The 18,067-nt window shown below is 52.5% G+C and overlaps 1 protein-coding gene across 4 annotated transcripts in view; it reads right to left on the bottom strand.

The window, feature by feature from the left end:
* AFAP1L2 (actin filament associated protein 1 like 2) overlaps positions 1 to 17,747 on the bottom strand; it is a 96,167-nt gene extending 78,420 nt beyond the window's left edge. Inside the window, exons 1-2 of one of the 4 annotated variants that reach the window (XM_045069046.1) lie at positions 17,434 to 17,747; positions 11,563 to 11,616 (exon numbers count right to left, since the gene is read on the bottom strand). In XM_045069046.1, the coding sequence (XP_044924981.1) occupies positions 11,563 to 11,616; positions 17,434 to 17,449 (70 nt within the window). In that variant the 5' untranslated portion in view covers positions 17,450 to 17,747. The remainder of the gene's footprint in view (positions 1 to 11,562; positions 11,617 to 17,433) is intronic. The other 3 variants (XM_045069048.1, XM_045069049.1, XM_045069047.1) reach the window with 3 other exon arrangements.
* Between the last annotated feature and the right edge of the window lie 320 nt (positions 17,748 to 18,067).

The raw sequence follows: 18,067 nt of genomic DNA, 5'->3' as shown, positions 1-18,067 counted from the left end.
CCATGTGGGCACTAGTCCTGGGACGCAGACGGCTTAGCCTCCGCCACATCTTAGGGTGAGCACCCTGGCAGGGAAGGACCCACTGCCCACAGGAGTGAGACGAACCTGACCAGCCCGCCTGAATCTCTTCTTGAGACTCACTTCAGTTGACTGTGATCCCGCATCTAATTGCTCATTTCATCAGCCAAACTCAAACATGATGCACGATTCCACCCAGCGCTGGGTTTCCATGACCGATGGAGCCTGTCCTCCAGCCGGGAAGACCCCTAGGTTGAAAGCTGGAGCAAACAGCAATGCCTCGGAAAGCACCACGGACTTCCCTTGGTCTGCAATGCAATTCCCAACCCGACACTGAGCCAATCACCTGGTACATGTGTTCAGTGCTTTCCAGCTTTCAAAACACTCATATGCACAGCTTTCTACGGCTCCTCCAACAAGCTGGGCACATGAGTAGAGCAGCAACTATTCTAGATGGGATGGCTGGGGGGACAGAGGACTTGTAAGGCACAGTGTTCTCACACTGATGGGTTCAGAAACAGGAAACAGCCCCTCACAAAACCGCTTCCCTGTCCCATGCAGCCTTAAAGGCAGTATTATGGGAAGCAAAGGTTTCAGGCATCAGAAAGGAACATGGCGGATCCGTGGCAAAGTCAGTGTCTTGTTTCACCACCACCTACCACCAGTCACCAGCACTTGCTCTGACTGTGTGTGCCACCGACCGCGAAGTCAAAGATTTCACTCAATCCCTACAAACCTCCCAGTAAATGGTCAAAGTCCCTTTCATATAAAGGAACAGACACTCAGAAATAGCTAGTCATTGCCCAAGGTCCCAGAAATCCACACTGGCTGTGAACGAGTTCTGCACAAATGCTGCAATTTTCAACCTGATATTCCCTCCAGCGTGAACAGTGAGGGAGTGAGTGCCCCTTGGAGAAGCAATGCAAAGACATGGGTGGTTCAGAAGATCCTCCCTGGCTTTGCCTGGTGGGAAAGATGATGGTCCCACATCATTCAGGGATCTCAGGCCATTGTCCTACATCCGCCACCCAGGAGTTGTGGCTCTGTGGGCGCACTCCACGCCCGATCCCACCCCCGAACCCCCTTCAGTGAAGTGTGGGAAACTGCAACAGGTCTGTCCCACCTCTACCTCTTCAGAAAAGATGGAGAATATTCTTTTACGATGCGTTTGGACTTTGCCTGTGGACAAAAGACTGTTTAGAATCCAAAGTAGTCCGCATGCTAATAACCTAGGCATTTGGAAGAGGCCATGGTCACTGGCTGGGTACTTGGGAAGCAAAATGTCCCTGCGTGGAAGGTGGTCTGAAAATAAGACCCGAGCTCCAGGCACAGCTCTCCCATCACATCTCTCTCCACCTTCCCCATAGCTGACCAAGCTCTGCCCCTGCCCCTTCCCAGCTACTCCCACCCCCATTCTAGCACACGGTGGCTTTACCTTTGCTCTTGCTGGTCCCTGGACCTGGAACTCCCAACCCTGGTTCTCCACCCAGCAGGCTCCTCCTCTTCATTAAGGTCTCAACTCCAATGCCATCTCCTCAGATACACTCTTCCTGAGCACCTGGCTAATATGGGGAGCTCCCCTGGAATTCCTCTCCTGATATGCTATGTTTTTCGTGTTACTTACAACTATCCGAAATTGTCCTTTTTTAAAACTGTATTTGCTGGGATGCTTGGGTGGCTTAGTTGGTTAAGCATTTGCCTTCAGCTCAGGTCATGATCTGAGAGTCCTGGAATTGAGTCCCGCACCAGGCTCCTAGCTCAGTGGAGAGCCTGCTTCTCCCTCTGCTTACCCAACCCCAACCCTTCCGTCTCTGGCTTGTGGGCACTCTCTCTGGCAAATAAAGAAATAAAATCTTAAAAACAAAACAAAAAAAACAACTGTCTTTGCTTACTTGTGGTCTGCCTTCCTCTTCTGGAATAGAAACTCCATGAGGACAGAAGCCACATTAATAGCGCACCCAGCTTGATCTCAACACCAAAACAAGACCCGATACATACTGAAGCTCAAGAAGATACCGATTTCATGAACACCTGCAAATTCCCCCATGCCAAGGGGCTATGTAAGGATGTGAGCAAGTTCACAGCAAAACTGCAGTCTTTTCATCTGGAAAGGACCCTGGCGGGGTCACTAACTTCACAGAAGTGGAGATCTTTATTGTTCCATCACTCAGGTGTCAACATTCCAGTGGACCCAGGAATTGGGAATGCAGATCCAGAGATGTGGGGCCGAAAATGAACATCATCAGCCAACGGACAGGTGGGAGAAAGAACAGCGAGAAGAAATAGGTCCCTAAGTGACTTCAGCGCATGAGAAAGAACAGTGGGGAAACTGTCAAACCAGCAGAGCCAACCTCAGGGGTTTTTCCGTTTCTGAAAGCATTTAGTTCCTGGTTTTACCAATGGTTGGATGTGCTGCCCACCTGCTGAGCCACATGGGGAAAGATTTCGCTCTTCCATCCACGCTGAGAAGACCCGGGCAGATCCAAGTCCTATCCTGGCCCAGAAGCTTCCCAGAGCACACCACTGGGCAAAAGCAAAAGCAGGAGATGCTCTCCTTGGTCCAAATGGCTCTTTACTACCTAAAGCCCTGAATCTCAAAAAGACAAAAACAAAACAAAACACACACACACACACACACCCCTCCAGAAAAATATTATTTTAAGTAGAAACAGAGATGGAACAAGCAATGTCAGGGGCCGTCTCTGTCCAGATCACACAGACCCCTGGTCAGGAGAGGCATTTCATCTTCTTTGGATGCCCTATTTGGAGAGAATACTGGTCTCCTGGATGGAGGGGAGCAAAAATGAACTGCTGTATGGAGTCTAATGACTTCACTTCCAGTCAGGTCCTGGCAAAATCCAAGTCCAAAGCAATCTACTCAATCTGATAACTGTTGGCCATAAGCTCCTGGCCATGACCTGCCCTCAGCAGTGAGGACCTAAAAAGGACTCAGGTGCTCAGAGTAGCTGGAGACAACTGAAAAATACTCAACTCTTAGAAGCCAACTCTACCAGCCCACGCTTATCCAAGGGAGCGTTAGAAGAATCCCCTTCCCTCATGACAATGGCATCACCACTACAACTCTGACAAAGGGTAAGCCTTGGAATCCGATGGAAGGGTGGTCTGTTATAACCACCTCAGGGGCAAAGGGTCTTGAACAGTCTAGCAATGAATAAGGAACGTGACCTCCCTGTTGACTCCTCCCCATGGGGCGGGTATGGGGGCGGCAGTGAGAAGCTCCCGTTCCCTCTTTCCACAGAAACTTCTTGAGCTTCTGGTGTTGCCCTTCTTATGCCACATTCTGCTTCAAGTCAGATTTGTGACTGGCTTCCAGTATCCACAACACACCATAGGCAAACTCTTACAAATTCCCTTTCATCCCTATATCCCTTTTCTCGCTCCCCAAGATGAACTTTCTAATAGGTACCTTTTTGTGTGTATGTGATCCTGCTTCATGGGTCCGCTATAGGAATTGTTAATGGCTGTAAATGCTATTGTCAGATGTCCTACCCTGCTTCTTACCTTTCACTTGGCACTAGGTCTTCAAGGACTGTCTATGGGGCTGGATGGATAGCCAACCCACTGCTTCTGGGGTGGGTGATTCACTCAGATGGGCGCCCACCATCATCGTTCACCTGTCCACCTCTCCCCAGAGATGCCAAGGTGGCTTCCCATTCTCGACCACCACAAAGAATGCTACAAAGATCATCTCCAAATCCATTCTGTGCAGACCCAGGCAGAAATTTTCACATGTTCTGAGACTACTAGGTAGCCTTCAGCCTCCCTCTCTCCAGTCAGTCTTCTGGGTGGTCATTTTGATTGGTTTGTCTCTGCTGACTAAAGGAGCCCCATACTTCTTCAGATGCTCATTAGCTTTGTGAAGCCGCCTTCACTTATAATCTCCCATTCATATCCTTTACTCGTTTTTATTTCTTTTGCAATTTCTGCCTTGTTCTGGTTGATTTGCAGGAATCCTTTGTCTGTTCTAAATGTTAATCCTTGGAGGGTTTTGGATACTGTAAAGCTCTCTCTCCTTTTTGTCAGCTGCTAACTCTGTCCAGGATGTCCATTAGTGAGCAGAAGCCCTAACTTCCATACAATCAAACTCAGAAAAGTTGAGGATGACAACCACTTCTCAATCCCACAATGCCAATTTCTTGAACACCCACAACACCCATGGGTTTAGGTGCTATGGACATAAGGAGGAATAATGGCTTTGACCCTCCCAGAGTTTACAGCCTCCTAGGAATATAGAAGTTCCATCAACTACAATGTGGACACAATGACCATGGCCATGGAGGATTGTATCAGGTGCAGTGAGGAGTTAAAGGCTTCAGGGGGTCCGGGCTGAGTCAGCCTTGACAGATAAGCTTAGCAGGCAGTTCCAAGGAGAGGACATCCAGACCAATAGAACAGCACATGCATAGGCCCAGTCTGCAAAACCACAAGTAATCCAGTGTGGCCGGGACATACAGCAAAGTGCGAATGACTACAGAGGCTAGAACAAACAGGAAACAGCCATGCAGAGAAGCAGCTCGGATTTTCTCCAGGGCAACAGAGGGGATAGCACCACTCTCTCTCTCTCTCTTGCTCTCTCTCTCTCCCCCCACAGGCACTGGCAAGGTGCCTTAGACACCACCTGCACTCAAAGAAGAGGGCCTGGTTCAGGGGCCTTAAGAAATCTTGTCTCATCTTAGCTACAGTGGCAATGTACTGAAATCTCAGAGAAACCCAAAGACAGAACATTCTAGAAAGACAAGGGTTTGTGAGCATTCAAATTAAAGGACCAAGGCAGATACAAGACATCCCCTGGACAGGTCTGGGTTGTCCAGAATGAAATGAGGCCTTCCCTTCCTGGCCTCATCTGGGAGCTGTTCCTGCCACTGCTCTTGCCTTGATGAAAGTTCTCAGCCACAAAATTCCCCAACTGCCAAGTGTGCTTGTGCCGGAAATGTACCGAATAAAGTCATTAGTGACACAGCGGAATCTTACCCAAGACCCCACCAGGATCTCTGCCAGCCAGCTGTTTCCTCTTGAATCTAAACCATTTTCACACTCAATGATGGTAAATTTTTTAAGGGGAAAGAAAGCCATTTGTAGAGAATATTTTATTACAAGCCACGTGACTGCCCTTATTTTTTTCCAGCCAGGGAAGGAATCCATATGAACGAACACACGGCCGCCAAGTACGAAAGCACAGAAAAGGGCTGTGCGCGATGCAGTGAGGGGTTAAAGGCTCCCAGGGGTCAAGCTGTCAAGGCTGAGTGAGCCTTGACAAACAAGCCTGGAGTCTGGAAGTCACGCCACCCCAACAGAACAGTCTCTTGGCACTCTTACTTGCTCTCTCCTGGCTGCCTCAGCCTCCCCAGGGCAGAAAAATAAATCTTGTTGTTAGACAGCAATCTTACCCTTGGAGGGCATTAATAGCTTTAGGAAATTTCAAGAAAATGGGGTTGATTGTCACCTGACACCTCTCTCCTCTGACACGAGTGTACACACACACACACACACACACACACACGTCCCACTCGTGCCTGATGGGGGTGAAGAGAAGACTCTTAGCAGCCCCTTCCCCCGTCACCACAGCCCCACCAGCTACGTAGGTTTAGGGCAAGAACGCCAGCAGGGGAGGAAGCCAGACCCCCAGATCAGGGTCCCCTACGACCTCCCACGCACTGAAGGCGTTTTCCAACACAATCTCTGTGACCACTGTTGCTCGGAGAGGACTCCCCACTCTGTTGCTGTGGAGAGGGAGAAAGTCAAGTGCCCCAAACCATCTCCACACTCTGGTGCCCCCCCATCCCCCGCTGAGGATGAGAGCCCCCCACACACACACCTGTCAGCTGCCCCGTGGGCCTCAGGAGCCGGGCTGAGCTGGAGAACCGAGGCTGAGTGTGACCTGAGCGCACACTCCGGCCCTGATTCTCACACGCACAGAGCGTGGGCCGCTGGTCTGTGCTTCTGTCAACATCCGTGTGCCTCCCTGCAAACCTGGGCACACTGAGGACTCCCCCCCTTGGGGTCAGAGAAACCACCAAGAGATTCACCAGGGAACTCGAGTCCCAAAGCCTCCTTCAGTCCGAGGGGCCAGATGGAGGGTGGGGCCCGGGGAGGGAGTGGTGCTTCAGAAGGATCCCGAAAGCAGCAGACTAAATTCTCCCTCTGAGAACAGAACGGCTTCCCCCCTCCCCTTTGAGGGAACCGGGAGCGACACCTGGATCCCATAACTCTCGGAGGCTTGCTTGCTCTCAGCCCGAGGGTTTACAATGACACACACCAAACCAGCCACAGATGGGCGGGGGATGGACGCCTGCCCACCGAGGAGCCAGGAGGTCAATGGGAAAAAATGATTTTCATCAGTGTTGAGCCTTCATGTTTGGACCTTTTATCCAAACCGTGGCAGTGTTCTCATGCTCCCTCGGTGCGGACGCTGGGCCCCTCTCTGATGCTCACCGCCAGGGAGCCTGGGGTGGCGCGGGGACGAGCCTCCACCCCTAGGAGGTTAGCAGGTCCCAGGGCTGTTTAAGGACCCGCGCATCGAGGCTAACGATGCTCTTTCCTGGGAATCGAGTCACTGTGGTATGACCCGCACGGGCCAGCCGGGATGGCCGGCAAGGTCCCGGGGGAGCCAATGGCGTGGGCCAGGAGGCTTGGAGAAGGCGGCCTTCTTTGCGTCAGGCCATACGGAACGACACTTTCTAGGGCCTGAGGAAACACCAGGGGCTATGCTGAACAGAGCCTCACTCTGGCCACTCTGCCAGGAGAGAATGAGATGCTCCTTTGGCTGAAAACAGGGCCCGCTTTCCCCACCCTGACTCTGAGGTCATGGGCTCCTCCCGGGGAGGCCTAGGATTCTAGCCATGGCTACTAGAAATGAAAGTCTGACAGTACTAGAGATCTGGGGTCAAGGGGGGTGGCGGGAGAGCGCTCACTCTTTCTGGGTCTTTCTGGCCTTGGGTTCTCAGGGGGAATCCCTTTTCTAAACTCAAGACTCAGGAGACCTGAATATCGGATGTGGCAGGAAAAAAAAAAAGAAAGTGGGAGAAAGTCAAGAGGGGAGAATGAGGGAATGAAAGGGGAGCAGGGAGGGCGGGGGAGAGCGAGAGAGGGAGGACTCTGCACGCACAGGAGCAGAAGCGAGTCTGGGGGAGGCGGGGCCCGAGGGGGCTGGGAGCACCTCAGGCTTGCATTTGCCTGGGATGGTTCTGTCAGGAACCCAACTCATCTGCCACAGGCTCACGTCAAGGGCATCTGTGATGCTGCGAACTTGAACCGGAGATGGGTTCCCCCAGTCCCCAGTGGGCCACGAGCCCCCGCCAGCTCAAGTACTTGCAGCAGCCGCTCTGTCAGGAGATCCCAGAGAGCTCCAGACACCAGGCGCCATCACGGGGCGGCCATGTTGCCACCGTACAGACAACTGGACAAGACCATCCTACACCCGCATGCTTGGCCACCATTTCCGTAGTACGACTGCGGGGACCCCGTCTCTAAAGCATGCGAGAAAAGGCACACAATCCAACTCTCCCAGGACCATCATGGACCGGCCACACTGCATTGGGCATCCGAGTGGTGGGTGTGTGAGGCTGTCTGACGCTTGCCACTTCAGCCCAAGATCTGCCACATGCCCCGCCGCCTTTCCTACCCTCCACTTGTGCTAGAGAGAAGGCTGCAAAAGGCCAGCCAGTGCAAAGGGCGGTAGGCTGGTGACCATCTCAAGCTCATGAGGAGCCTGGGATTGTAACCCAGAATGTATCCACCCCTTGGGGGCCCAAGACCATAAAGATGAAGAGAAGATGTCCCAAGCAAAGTCACTACCCAACAGGTCCCAGCCCTGATAGCAGGGGTGCCCAGCACCCTCGCAGAGTTCCTTCCCAAAGGACCATATTTGAATTTTAGTAAATCAGCTCAATATGTTCCAGGGCCGTGGGTATTACATAAAAGAAGTCAGTGAAATCTCCAAACAATAAGCTCATTCAACACAATCTCTTTTTCTCCCCCCCAGCTGGGGACTTGAATACAGTCAACATGAATAAATCCTGTTGTGTAAAAACTGGGGGAGAAAAAAAAGAAGAGGGTGGAGGACAGAAGGAAATGGCAGGGCTCCCACTCGCAGGAGGCTAAGACCATCCTCACGACGCAGAAGGATGCCTGCGTGCTGGCGCAGCCCTGGGGAGGGGGAGGCAACCTCTGCGGCCCAGGTAAGGAATCCTCTGGAATTGCCCCCATGCAGCCCAGGTAAGGAATCCTCTGGAATTGCCCCCACCCAGCCTTCCTAGCCTCTCCTCTGCAGCCTTCCCATTCTCATACTCAGACTAGCCAGTGGACTCTTGGGCTGCCCCTGTCCTGGCCTTTCCTAGTTGAACCCACGATAAGCGAGGCCTGACCAATGCATCAGGGACATTTCGCTACGAAGACGTACAAAATGCTTTTCCTGCATCTTTCCCTCCCCCTTCAGCGTCCCCCCCGCCCCCAACAAAGCCGAGACAATTAGAACCAAGGACCGCCTCAGCAATTCTTCCTGAGTGCCTTAAGGACAGGTGAAACAGACCGGCCTTTTTGAGCCACTACTGACTTAGATATATGTGTAAGAAGAGTCGCGCGTGGGAAACTCTCCTATGTAACCCATGGATGAATGTGATCTAGGCCCAGATTGTTCTCAAGGATGGAAGTCCCACACCCTTTCAACACGCTGTATTTAAGAAAGATGAGAAGACACGGGTTCAGCTCCCCAGGGCGTAGACCCAGACGCAGTGTATCTAAAGAACAAGCCAATTCAACATGGGTTTTGGTTAAACAAACAAACAAAAAATGGAAACCACCAAGGTCTTTGGACTCCATTAGGACCACTAGAGTGATACTCTTCCATTCCCGTGGAATGCCACACCCCATCTCCTGGACCGGTGCCACAAGGGCTGGTGACGCTGCCCTCGACTGGGAGACTTTCCCTGTCTGGAACCAAGAGGACGGATCCCTTACATCATATAGAACTAGGCGCGTTATTTTGCTAAATCATGGGTTCTCCCTGCCTCAAAATCGTTAACTAGCATAGACAAGCAGGACTTCCAGAAAACAAAAAGTCAGCCAGGAAGTAATTATGGCACAGACTTGGGTACTCAATTCCAATTCAACGACTTTATTGGTGAGGGGAGGGGAAAAAAAAAAAAGACTTGCAGGAAGGCTGCCAGATTCAATACATTAGATCCATGTGTGTAGCGGCGGAGTTCCCAGGGTGGGAGCCCGGAGCGAATGCTTCACAATTCCATGACCCTCTTGGGTTCATCTGCTGCCTGGGTTTTAGGACAATGATTTTTCCTTCTCTCTAAACAGAGGGAGAGCTTCCACCCTCGCATGTCTGGGCCTCCTGGCCAAGTCTCCTGCATTCAGGATGCTGTCAAGCAGTCAGTCTTTTTGTTTCCTACCAAAATTCTACACTCCCTTCTGCTGTTCCCCCCCAGATCACTGCCAACAGGAAAACACAGAGCCCTCAGATTCTAGTCACGACCTGAGATGGCCAACGGACATTCAACAGATCTTTCATTTTAAGCCACGGCACTCCAAACTGCTAGGGTTTGTCTTATTTATGTTTAAGATTTTGTTTATTTTAGAGAGAGAGAGAGAGAGAGAAAATGTGTGCCTATGCGACTAGGGAGGAGAAACAGAGGGAGAGGGACAAGCAGACTCCCCAATGAGGAGCGGCGTGGGGAATCGATCTCACGACTCTGAGATTGTGACCTGAGCTGATATCAAGAGTCAGACACTTAACCACCTGAGCCGCCCAGGGGCCCCACAAGGGTTTGTTTTAAAGTCAGTTTCCTGGAGGTATAATTTACACACGGCGGGAAGGTGAGGGGAGAATGCCCAGCACGTTACACACAAGTTTTCACAAACACCTGAACTGTGGAGCCACTTCCACCACCGAGAGCTGAGCCATAAAGATTTCAGTCATTCCCAAAACATCCCACATACCTTCTTGTGGTCAACCCCTTCCCTCAGCCCTGGCAGTGACAGACTGGTTTTCTTTCCCTCTAATTTTGCCTTCTCCAGAAGGTCACATAAATGGAATCCCACAGTGCGGAAGATTTTCAAGCTTGGCTTCTCTCACTCAGCACATGCGGATGGACCTTAGGTACGAGCTGTTGGTTTTCAAGCTTGGGACTTTTACTTTCTTGCCAAGGACATGAAACGACTGGCTGCAGCTCATCTTTGCTATGGGGGAACCAAATTCTTGATTTCGGGCCTTTTAATAAAAAGCAGAGGCCTGGGAACAGGGTGACCTCCCGGCTTCGTCTGCCCAGAACTATGGGATTTCCTGGGATTTGGGGCTTTCAGGGGCAAAACCAGGGAAGTCCCAGACAAACCAGGATAGTTGGCCACTCTCCTTGGGACAGCCACCTCCGAGGGCAGGGCTGCACAGGTGCCCTGCTCAGATGAGAGGCAGGATGCTCGCTCTGAGCTAACAGCCGACTGTCCTCCCTCAGTCTCCTCGCCGGCAGAAGGCCAAAGTGCGATCTGCTGGGGCCGAGCGCCGGCACAGAGCTCACGCTCCGACAGGCCTGCAGCTGTCTTTGAAGGCCCCAGCAGGGGGTGGCGGAAGCGAGAGGGGCACGCAGGGGTGTGCTGGGAAAACAGCAGAGCAGGGCTCCCGTTGGTGCCGGTGCCCACCCCAGGCCTCCCTGGTATGGGACGCGCACAGACACAGGGCATGAAGGTGCTCTGGGCTCATTCGGAGTTTGCTCCTGTCCAGTTTAATATGCCCAGGGTAAGGCCAGCTCCTCCTTTTCTATACCTTCTCCTTGCTCCTCCCGCCCAGTGGGGTTTTCCATGTGGAGACTAACTAGGGAGAAGGTGAGAGCCAAGAAATAGAAAATGAATATAAGCAGCTTGAAGTTCTTGTTAGAATTAAAGGGTTTCTCCTATATAAACTTACCAAGACATCAAAGAAAAGTCAGGCAAGGCCACACACAATACAAGGCTTGAAAATGAGCAGTTCTGTGCCCACGCCCTTTCCAGCTGACTCGGGAGAGATACACAGAGGCTAGTTTACCTGAGAACAGGCAGAGCTTCCCCAACTCTGAGCTCCCAAAAGCTTGGAAAAGCATGTGATGGACATGGCTGGTGCCCAAATTAACAGAGGATCGCCCCTCAGTACACACACGAGAAGGCGGGAATTGGTGGGGTCACAATCCTGTCCTAGAAGCCTCGGCTGGCCACTCCCTGGATTAGTGTGACGCTGCCCCTGCTCCAGTAGCTCTTACCATTGATTCCACCAAGCAGCCTGGAAGGCAGGTTAGTAATCATTATCCTCACTTGTACAGGTGAGGAAACAAGGCCCAGAGAGATTAAGTGACTTGCCCAAGGTCGCACAGCGAGTTAGTGGCAAAGGCCAGATTAGAAGCCCGAGCCCCAGAGTGCCCAGGCCAGCGCCCAGCTCCACAAGATCCCTTAGCCCTCGGTCCAGAGCTTGGGCAGGGCCAGGTCTGCACCCTTGGGAACGCTGGAGGCCAGGGGAGCTGCTGCAGAGAGCACAGGCAGGCTCATACTCACAAGCAGAAACCTGCAGGATCCTTCTCTGTACCAGCAGACAGCAACACCCCTGTGCTGGAACAGACAGAAATAAGGCTCAAGTCGGGAAAGCCAAGGGCCACCGCTGTGGGCTTGTCTCCACTCATGAGATGGGGCTTTGAGAGACTGCTTCATTTCCCTCTGGGAACCAGGTCTGCTCTTGCGAGCCGAGCATCAGAGAATATGAGCTCCCGTTGCCTGGGATCATTCACTCACTCATGCCCCAGTTATGCCTCGGAGGACCCAGGTGCTGGGGGCGCACCAGGGGCTGAAGGGGAGGGACACTGGGAGGAGAGAGACAAGATTTCGGTCTTGAAGGGATTTGACGTAAGGGAAGAAACAGTTAAGACATGACATTAATTCAACAGATATTTTTGCTGAGTACCTATGATGTACCAGGCGTGGATGATTGTACCTCAAGTAGCACAGGAACACAGAGGGAATCAGGGGAGGCTTCATGGAAGAGGAGGCATGTGGACTGGGTCCTGAAGATTGAGCAGAGTTTCACTGGGCAGCTGGTCCCTTTGTGGCTTGAGGGACACAGAGAAGGAAGTGGTCTGGAATTGCTTTGAGTACTTCTTTCTAAATAAACCCTTGCTCTTAGTAGAACAGGAATCCAGCCCTTCAGAAACTCAGTTCTTGGGGCGCCTGGGTGGCTCAGTGGGTTAAGCCGCTGCCTTCGGCTCAGGTCATGATCTCAGGGTCCTGGGATCGAGTCCCGCATCGGGCTCTCTGCTCGGCAGGGAGCCTGCTTCCCTGTCTCTCTCTCTGCCTGCCTCTCCGTCTACTTGTGATTTCTCTCTGTCAAATAAATAAATAAAAATCTTTAAAAAAAAAAAAAAAAAAAAAGAAACTCAGTTCTCAGGGATGTGGCATCCTGTTTGACTTTAAGCTGTTGTTTCATCTCTTCAGACCTCAGCTGACCTGTCTGTCAAATGGGACTGAACAATCCTGTGTTTCGGAGGGTGGCTCTGGCCTTCACTAGCGATCTCTGGAGACGTGTTCACACAGAAGTCCTTGAGAAACAAATTCCTCACATGGCCAATGGACGTCTCTTTCCCACTGTCTGCTGCTCTTGGCTCTCGCCAGGAAACCAGTTTTATTTATAAGAATCACAACCCTAAACTGACCTTTGTTGGGCTATCCGCATTCCCTCCCTCCTTTCCCTCTCCTCCAGGAACATTCTCCACCAAAGATTCCGCAGTGACCACAGAGCACCCGGCATTGAAGAGCGCTTGGAAAGTCAGGATAGACCAACTCTGGAGGCTGTTTGCTAGATGGGGAAACTGAGGACCGGAGAGCTCAGTGCTTCGTACCTGGAAACGAGGGTGTGGGTTTCCCTGTTCCCAAGCCACAGCTTTCCTCATCACGCCACAACTGCTCTGCCTTTTGCTTCTGCCTGGGCCTGGGCAGATGTGCCATCCTCTCTCAGCCTGGGGAAAGTCTCCCTTCCCCAAAAATGACAGAAGTCTTTAGAGAAATATTTCCCATCATTAAAAGGATTTGCAAGAAAACTGGCACAGCTTCCTCAGCTTTGAAGCTTCTTGGCCCCTCCTGGCCCATTAATTGCGCTTGGCTCCAGCCCAGTTCCCAGAGCTCCTACCCCTTCAGAAGAGGGAAAGGGTCCACAGCAGAATTCCCGCCGTCACCCAGCCTGGCCCTTCAGCACCAGAAGGGACCCCTCAGTGTTTGTTTCAGACCATTCCACTGCCAATGCATCAAGGACTCCCACACAAGGAGCTTCAAAGTCAGAAGGGTTCAGGGTCAAGTCCAAGCATGAGTAAACCCTGAACTTAGGATTGTGCAGCAACCTTTTGAGATGGTTCTGAAGTAGTATTCTCACGGCCTTTAAAGCCTAGGATGGCTTCAGGGGAATCTCAGTAGATTTCTGCAGGTACCAGAGATTTGGTTACGGCACATTCACAGGAGTACGGAGGGGTTATCAGTCTTATTCCCCCCTTGCTTTTAATTTTCCAGGTGAAGAAGGTGGATAAATGACTATGTATCTTTTCTCAGGGATTCTCAATTTGGGCTGCACATCAGAGCACCTGAAGACCTAAGCAGCACCCTTATACCAACTGAATCAGAAGGTCTTGAGTGGGCTCTACAGATCCCTGTTTGTTTTCTTTTAAGTCCCCTGATGGTTCCCATATGTGGCTAAGGTTATGGAGCACAGCCTGAGGTACAGTTTCAGTAGGGAAAAACCTGAACTCCTGAATCTGATGATTCCTCTGAAATGAATGATCAATCTGCCCATCTCTCTTGGTTGTTTTTGTTTTGTTTTTGGTTTTTTGTTTTTGTTATTGTTTTGTTTTTTTCCCAGACCTTTCCTGACCACAGATCGCAGCCTTCCCAGGTGAGGCTTTCAAGAATTTTTACTGGCTCATCTCTACTTTGCAGTACCTTAGAACAAAGTGCCCTCTCCTGGGAATGGGGTGATCTGACTTGGAAGCAAACAAACGAAAACAGAAAAAGAATGACGACACCTTCGACCAATTACTGTGATCCAAATTAAAGTGAATAGCTCAACCATGACTGCTCAGATCCAAGTGTGATGCAAATTCAGGAAGCTTCCGTGGGGTCGGTCCAAGTGCAATCCACAGATAGTAGGTCAGTCACATTTGGCCCCGAACACACTCACCAGCTGGAAGAGCAGCAGGAACCAGAATCCTTGACCACATGGTGTGAGTTCAGCCAATGGACACAGCAGTCCAAGGGCGCTCTTATGAGAGTCATAAATATGTAAACACCCAAGGATGGGAGGCTTTTCAAGGGACCCTGGAGATGCTGGCACTGCTTATACCACACCAAAGAGATGCACCCACAAGAAACAGCAACCCCACCAACACTTTTTATGCGAACTCTTATAAAAGCTCCATCTCTCTGGGAAGACACCCCTATGTAGTCTCTCACCACCCTACCCCTTGCTTTTGCTTGAGAGAGCCATGGCTATCTAACACAATGCCTTTGGTGGGATGGGGGAAAAGTCTGGAAATGTTTCTATGTTAGACAGAGGGTGATATCCCAACCACTCTAGCTCCAGACCTCCCTTTACATCCCATGTAACAATGGAAAAATCAGCTCTGCATCCAAAAAGGATCAGTAGTATCGGAAGATAGACAGTATGTAACACCAGCTAGGGAACATGGAAGACAATTTCTCCTACATCAACTGCTTTATAAGACTTACAAATTAAAAAAAAAAAATTTTTTTTTTTTTGAGAATTTGAACACAACAATGAGGCATTCTACCTATCTGGGAGAGCTCAAAATCAGGAATTTAGAAACATAGCACGGGGCATTTCGGTAACGAAATTTTAAAGTGGCACAAATGAGAATTCTTCATTATAATTTTTGTATGTTCTAAAAGCCCAGGTAAATCTTGCTTTTCTGTTTTATTTTGTTGTTAAAAAGATACCTAGTCATTCCATAATTATTTAATCTTACCTTAAAAACAGACAGCTTCTATTAAAAAAAAAAAAAAAAGGTCGAGCTGTGCAGTTTCGGTGGGTAAATAAACATCTGACTATAAAAAACAAAAACAAAAACAAAAACAAAACAGAGATAGCTTCAATCTCTGATGAGCAAGAGAAAACTGACAGATGCCAGTTACAGCTGCCTTGATTAATCAGAGACTGGGCCCAGGGGCTTCACTATGCACAGATCAACTTTTCAATTCAATGAGAGTTCAAAACACAAGTTTTTCAAAACACAAGCTTCTCAAAAGAATGGGGACTTCTAAATTCCTGGGATGGGGGGGTCCCCTAAATTCCACAGCTGAACCCTGTAGTTAGTAAACACCAGCATTCACTGGTGAGTCTTTGAAGACTCCCTCTCCAATCAAACAGGAAAAGATGTGTTGGATTAGCTTCTGCAATCCAGATAATTCTCAAATGTATCCACTTATCACTCTCTGATTTACTGCAAAATGATGAGGCAGATACATGTGTTACCAAAAACATAAACACTCTGAAATGGAAACTAAGTTTCCTTCAGTTGGCAAAAATCCCCTAACTGATATTCCAGGGAGGGAGGATTTTAAACTCCCAAGAGAAAAAGATAACTAAGAAGACTTTCTTAGGTCAAGGGCCAAAAGCTATTAATACAAACAGCTTCTGATAATAATGGGCATTTAGAAAGAACATCCCCTCCATGTTATAATTTGCCCTCCCTTGGATTAATATGCTCCTTTGAGAAAGCAGCTTTTACCCCGGCCCTTCAAACCGGAGCCAGAACTCCCTCACTTCCCAATTCAGAAAGGGCACCCCCTGAGTTCAGAGGGACCTCAGAGGCCACCACTTCCCGCACAAGTCCTGAATTCCCCCTGAGGGTCCTTCCCAAAGGGTGGAGGTGCAGACAGAGTGGGAGAGGGAGTAGCAAACTGCCATTTTAGGAGGCGAGGGGCTGTGGCTTCCTCCAGTGTCTGAGACCACATAAGGGCGCATTCAATCATCCCAGCACAAAACTGACATGATCTCAGCAGAATCTGGGATGAAAAAAGAATACACCCCCTTAGAAACGAGAGAGGCGCTCCAGGGAGGGTTTAAAGAAAGAAACCAAAGGTTGCCAAGCAATTTAACCCGGTCCCCCCAGTCGGCTTCCCGTGCTCTTGACAAAGACCCTTTCCCTCTGCATGAAGTGCTGCCTAGAATGTAAACCTTTCGCCCTCACCTGCAACCAGGTGACCCAGATGAGAAAAAGCAGTGGGAAAAATCAACAGACACGACTCGTTTAGGGAACTCAAGCCGGTCCCAGAAGATTCCTTTAAGGCAGTCTCAGAAATGAGAAACCACCAGGAATGAGATTCCTTGGGAATCTGAGCATTCTCCTTTATCACCCTCTCCCAGGGGAAAATAAATATAGAAACAGTATTTCCTCTCGCAGGTTTGGCAGGGACGAGTCCAGGGCAAGGAAGTGCAAAAGACTTTCCCAAATGAGAAGGGGGCAGGGGGCGTCCGCAACACCCCGCTTAAGGGGCCGCTCTTTAAACCCTCTTTCCGAAAGATCTTTAATCCTTTAGACCGCGGCCCCGGGGTTCCCGGCACCGGCGCGAGCCGGGGAGCGGGCACGACCCGGGCCGGTCCGCCCACCGCGGTTTGGCCAGGATCCCAGCCCTCGGCCAAATCTAAAACTTGCTCCAGCTGCGCACGGAGCTGAGCCCTCGGGCCGGGACGCCTCAGCGCGCTCCACCTGCCGGGCATCCCCGTTCGGCCCCCCGCCCTCCACTTGGCCCGACCGCTGCCCGGAGATGCAAGAGCGAAGGACCCGCACAGAAACGGCTACCGGAGCGGCCGCAGGACTGGGGCAGCCGGACCCAGCGGGAGCGGAGCTCCGCGCCCACCCCACCGCCCAAGGGCACCCTCCGCTCAGCCTGGTCGCCGGCGCCCGCGGGCAGCCCTCCCCTCCGACAGGCGCCCGGGCCCGACGACCCAACGACTTGCTCCTTTGCCCCCAAGCGGCGCGGCGCGGTTCTGAACTCACTCGGGGCCTCCTTGGCTTCGGCATCTTTCCGGGGCGGCCGGGGCGTTAGAGATAGGTCGCCGGGCGCACCCTCCCTCCTCTAACAGGTGGGAAGCCTTCCACGCCGACCCCCGCCCTCTGCGCCCGGGAGGGTCCGAGAGCCCGGGCCGTAGCCGCCACCTAGAAGCCCACTCGCCCGGTCCGCCGCGCCGTCGTCGCCCCGGTCTGCGGCCCAGCTCCGGGCCGGGCGGGCGCCGCCGGCTCTGCTCACCTGAGTCCCGACGGGACGCGAAGCGCCAGCAGTGCCGCCCCCGCTAGCCCCAGCCCTCCTCGCCCGCGCTGTCCGGCCGGAGCCGCCGGTGCGTGCGCGCCGCGCCGGGACCCGCGCCCTCACCTTTGTACCGCTCCATCGGGGCCGCGGCGTGCGCTCCCGGCCGCTCGGCTCCCGCGCTGCGCTCTCGGCGCTCGGCTCCGCGCCCCGGCCGCCGCGCTGGCCCCTCCCCGTGAGGTCACGCTCGCCGCCGGACCTCCAGGCGCGCCGGCCGCGCCCGGGGCTCTCGGACCCCGTCCCCGCCCGGCGCACCGCCCCCGCGGGGGAACTCCGCCGCCGAGCCCCGCGGCGCTCAGCTCCGTGCGCGTCCCGGGCCCTGCCGTCCGCCCGCGGCCGCCTGGCGGCTCCTTCTCGTCCCGGACCCGGGGGCGGCAGGAGGGCGGGAGGCTCGACTGTGCCCGAACCCGGGGGGGGGGGGGGAGGAGGTTCTGGAGAGGGGCGGGCTCGGGCGGGCCTATGAGAGCCGCTCTTCCAAACGCCGGGCTGCAAACCCACTGCCCGGAGGAGGAGACTGAGGTCGAACCCGGGAGGCAGAGGCGGGCCTAGAGCGCCTGGCTCCCGTCTCCCGGCGCCCTAATGCCTTGGCTTCCCCGAGAGGCGACAGGGCGATGAAGGTGGGGGCTCCCGAGCCCTTTCCCCGCGCCTGCCCGCGTTCCTTGGGAATCGCTCCAGCCCTGCAGCAACCGTTCTGGGCGGT

The sequence above is a fragment of the Mustela putorius genome, unplaced genomic scaffold (assembly GCF_011764305.1).
Source record: "Mustela putorius furo isolate JIRA1106 unplaced genomic scaffold, ASM1176430v1.1 tig00003909_pilon_pilon_pilon, whole genome shotgun sequence".
NCBI classification, from domain to species: domain Eukaryota; kingdom Metazoa; phylum Chordata; class Mammalia; order Carnivora; family Mustelidae; genus Mustela; species Mustela putorius.
This window is presented reverse-complemented; position numbering and strand designations above follow the sequence as displayed.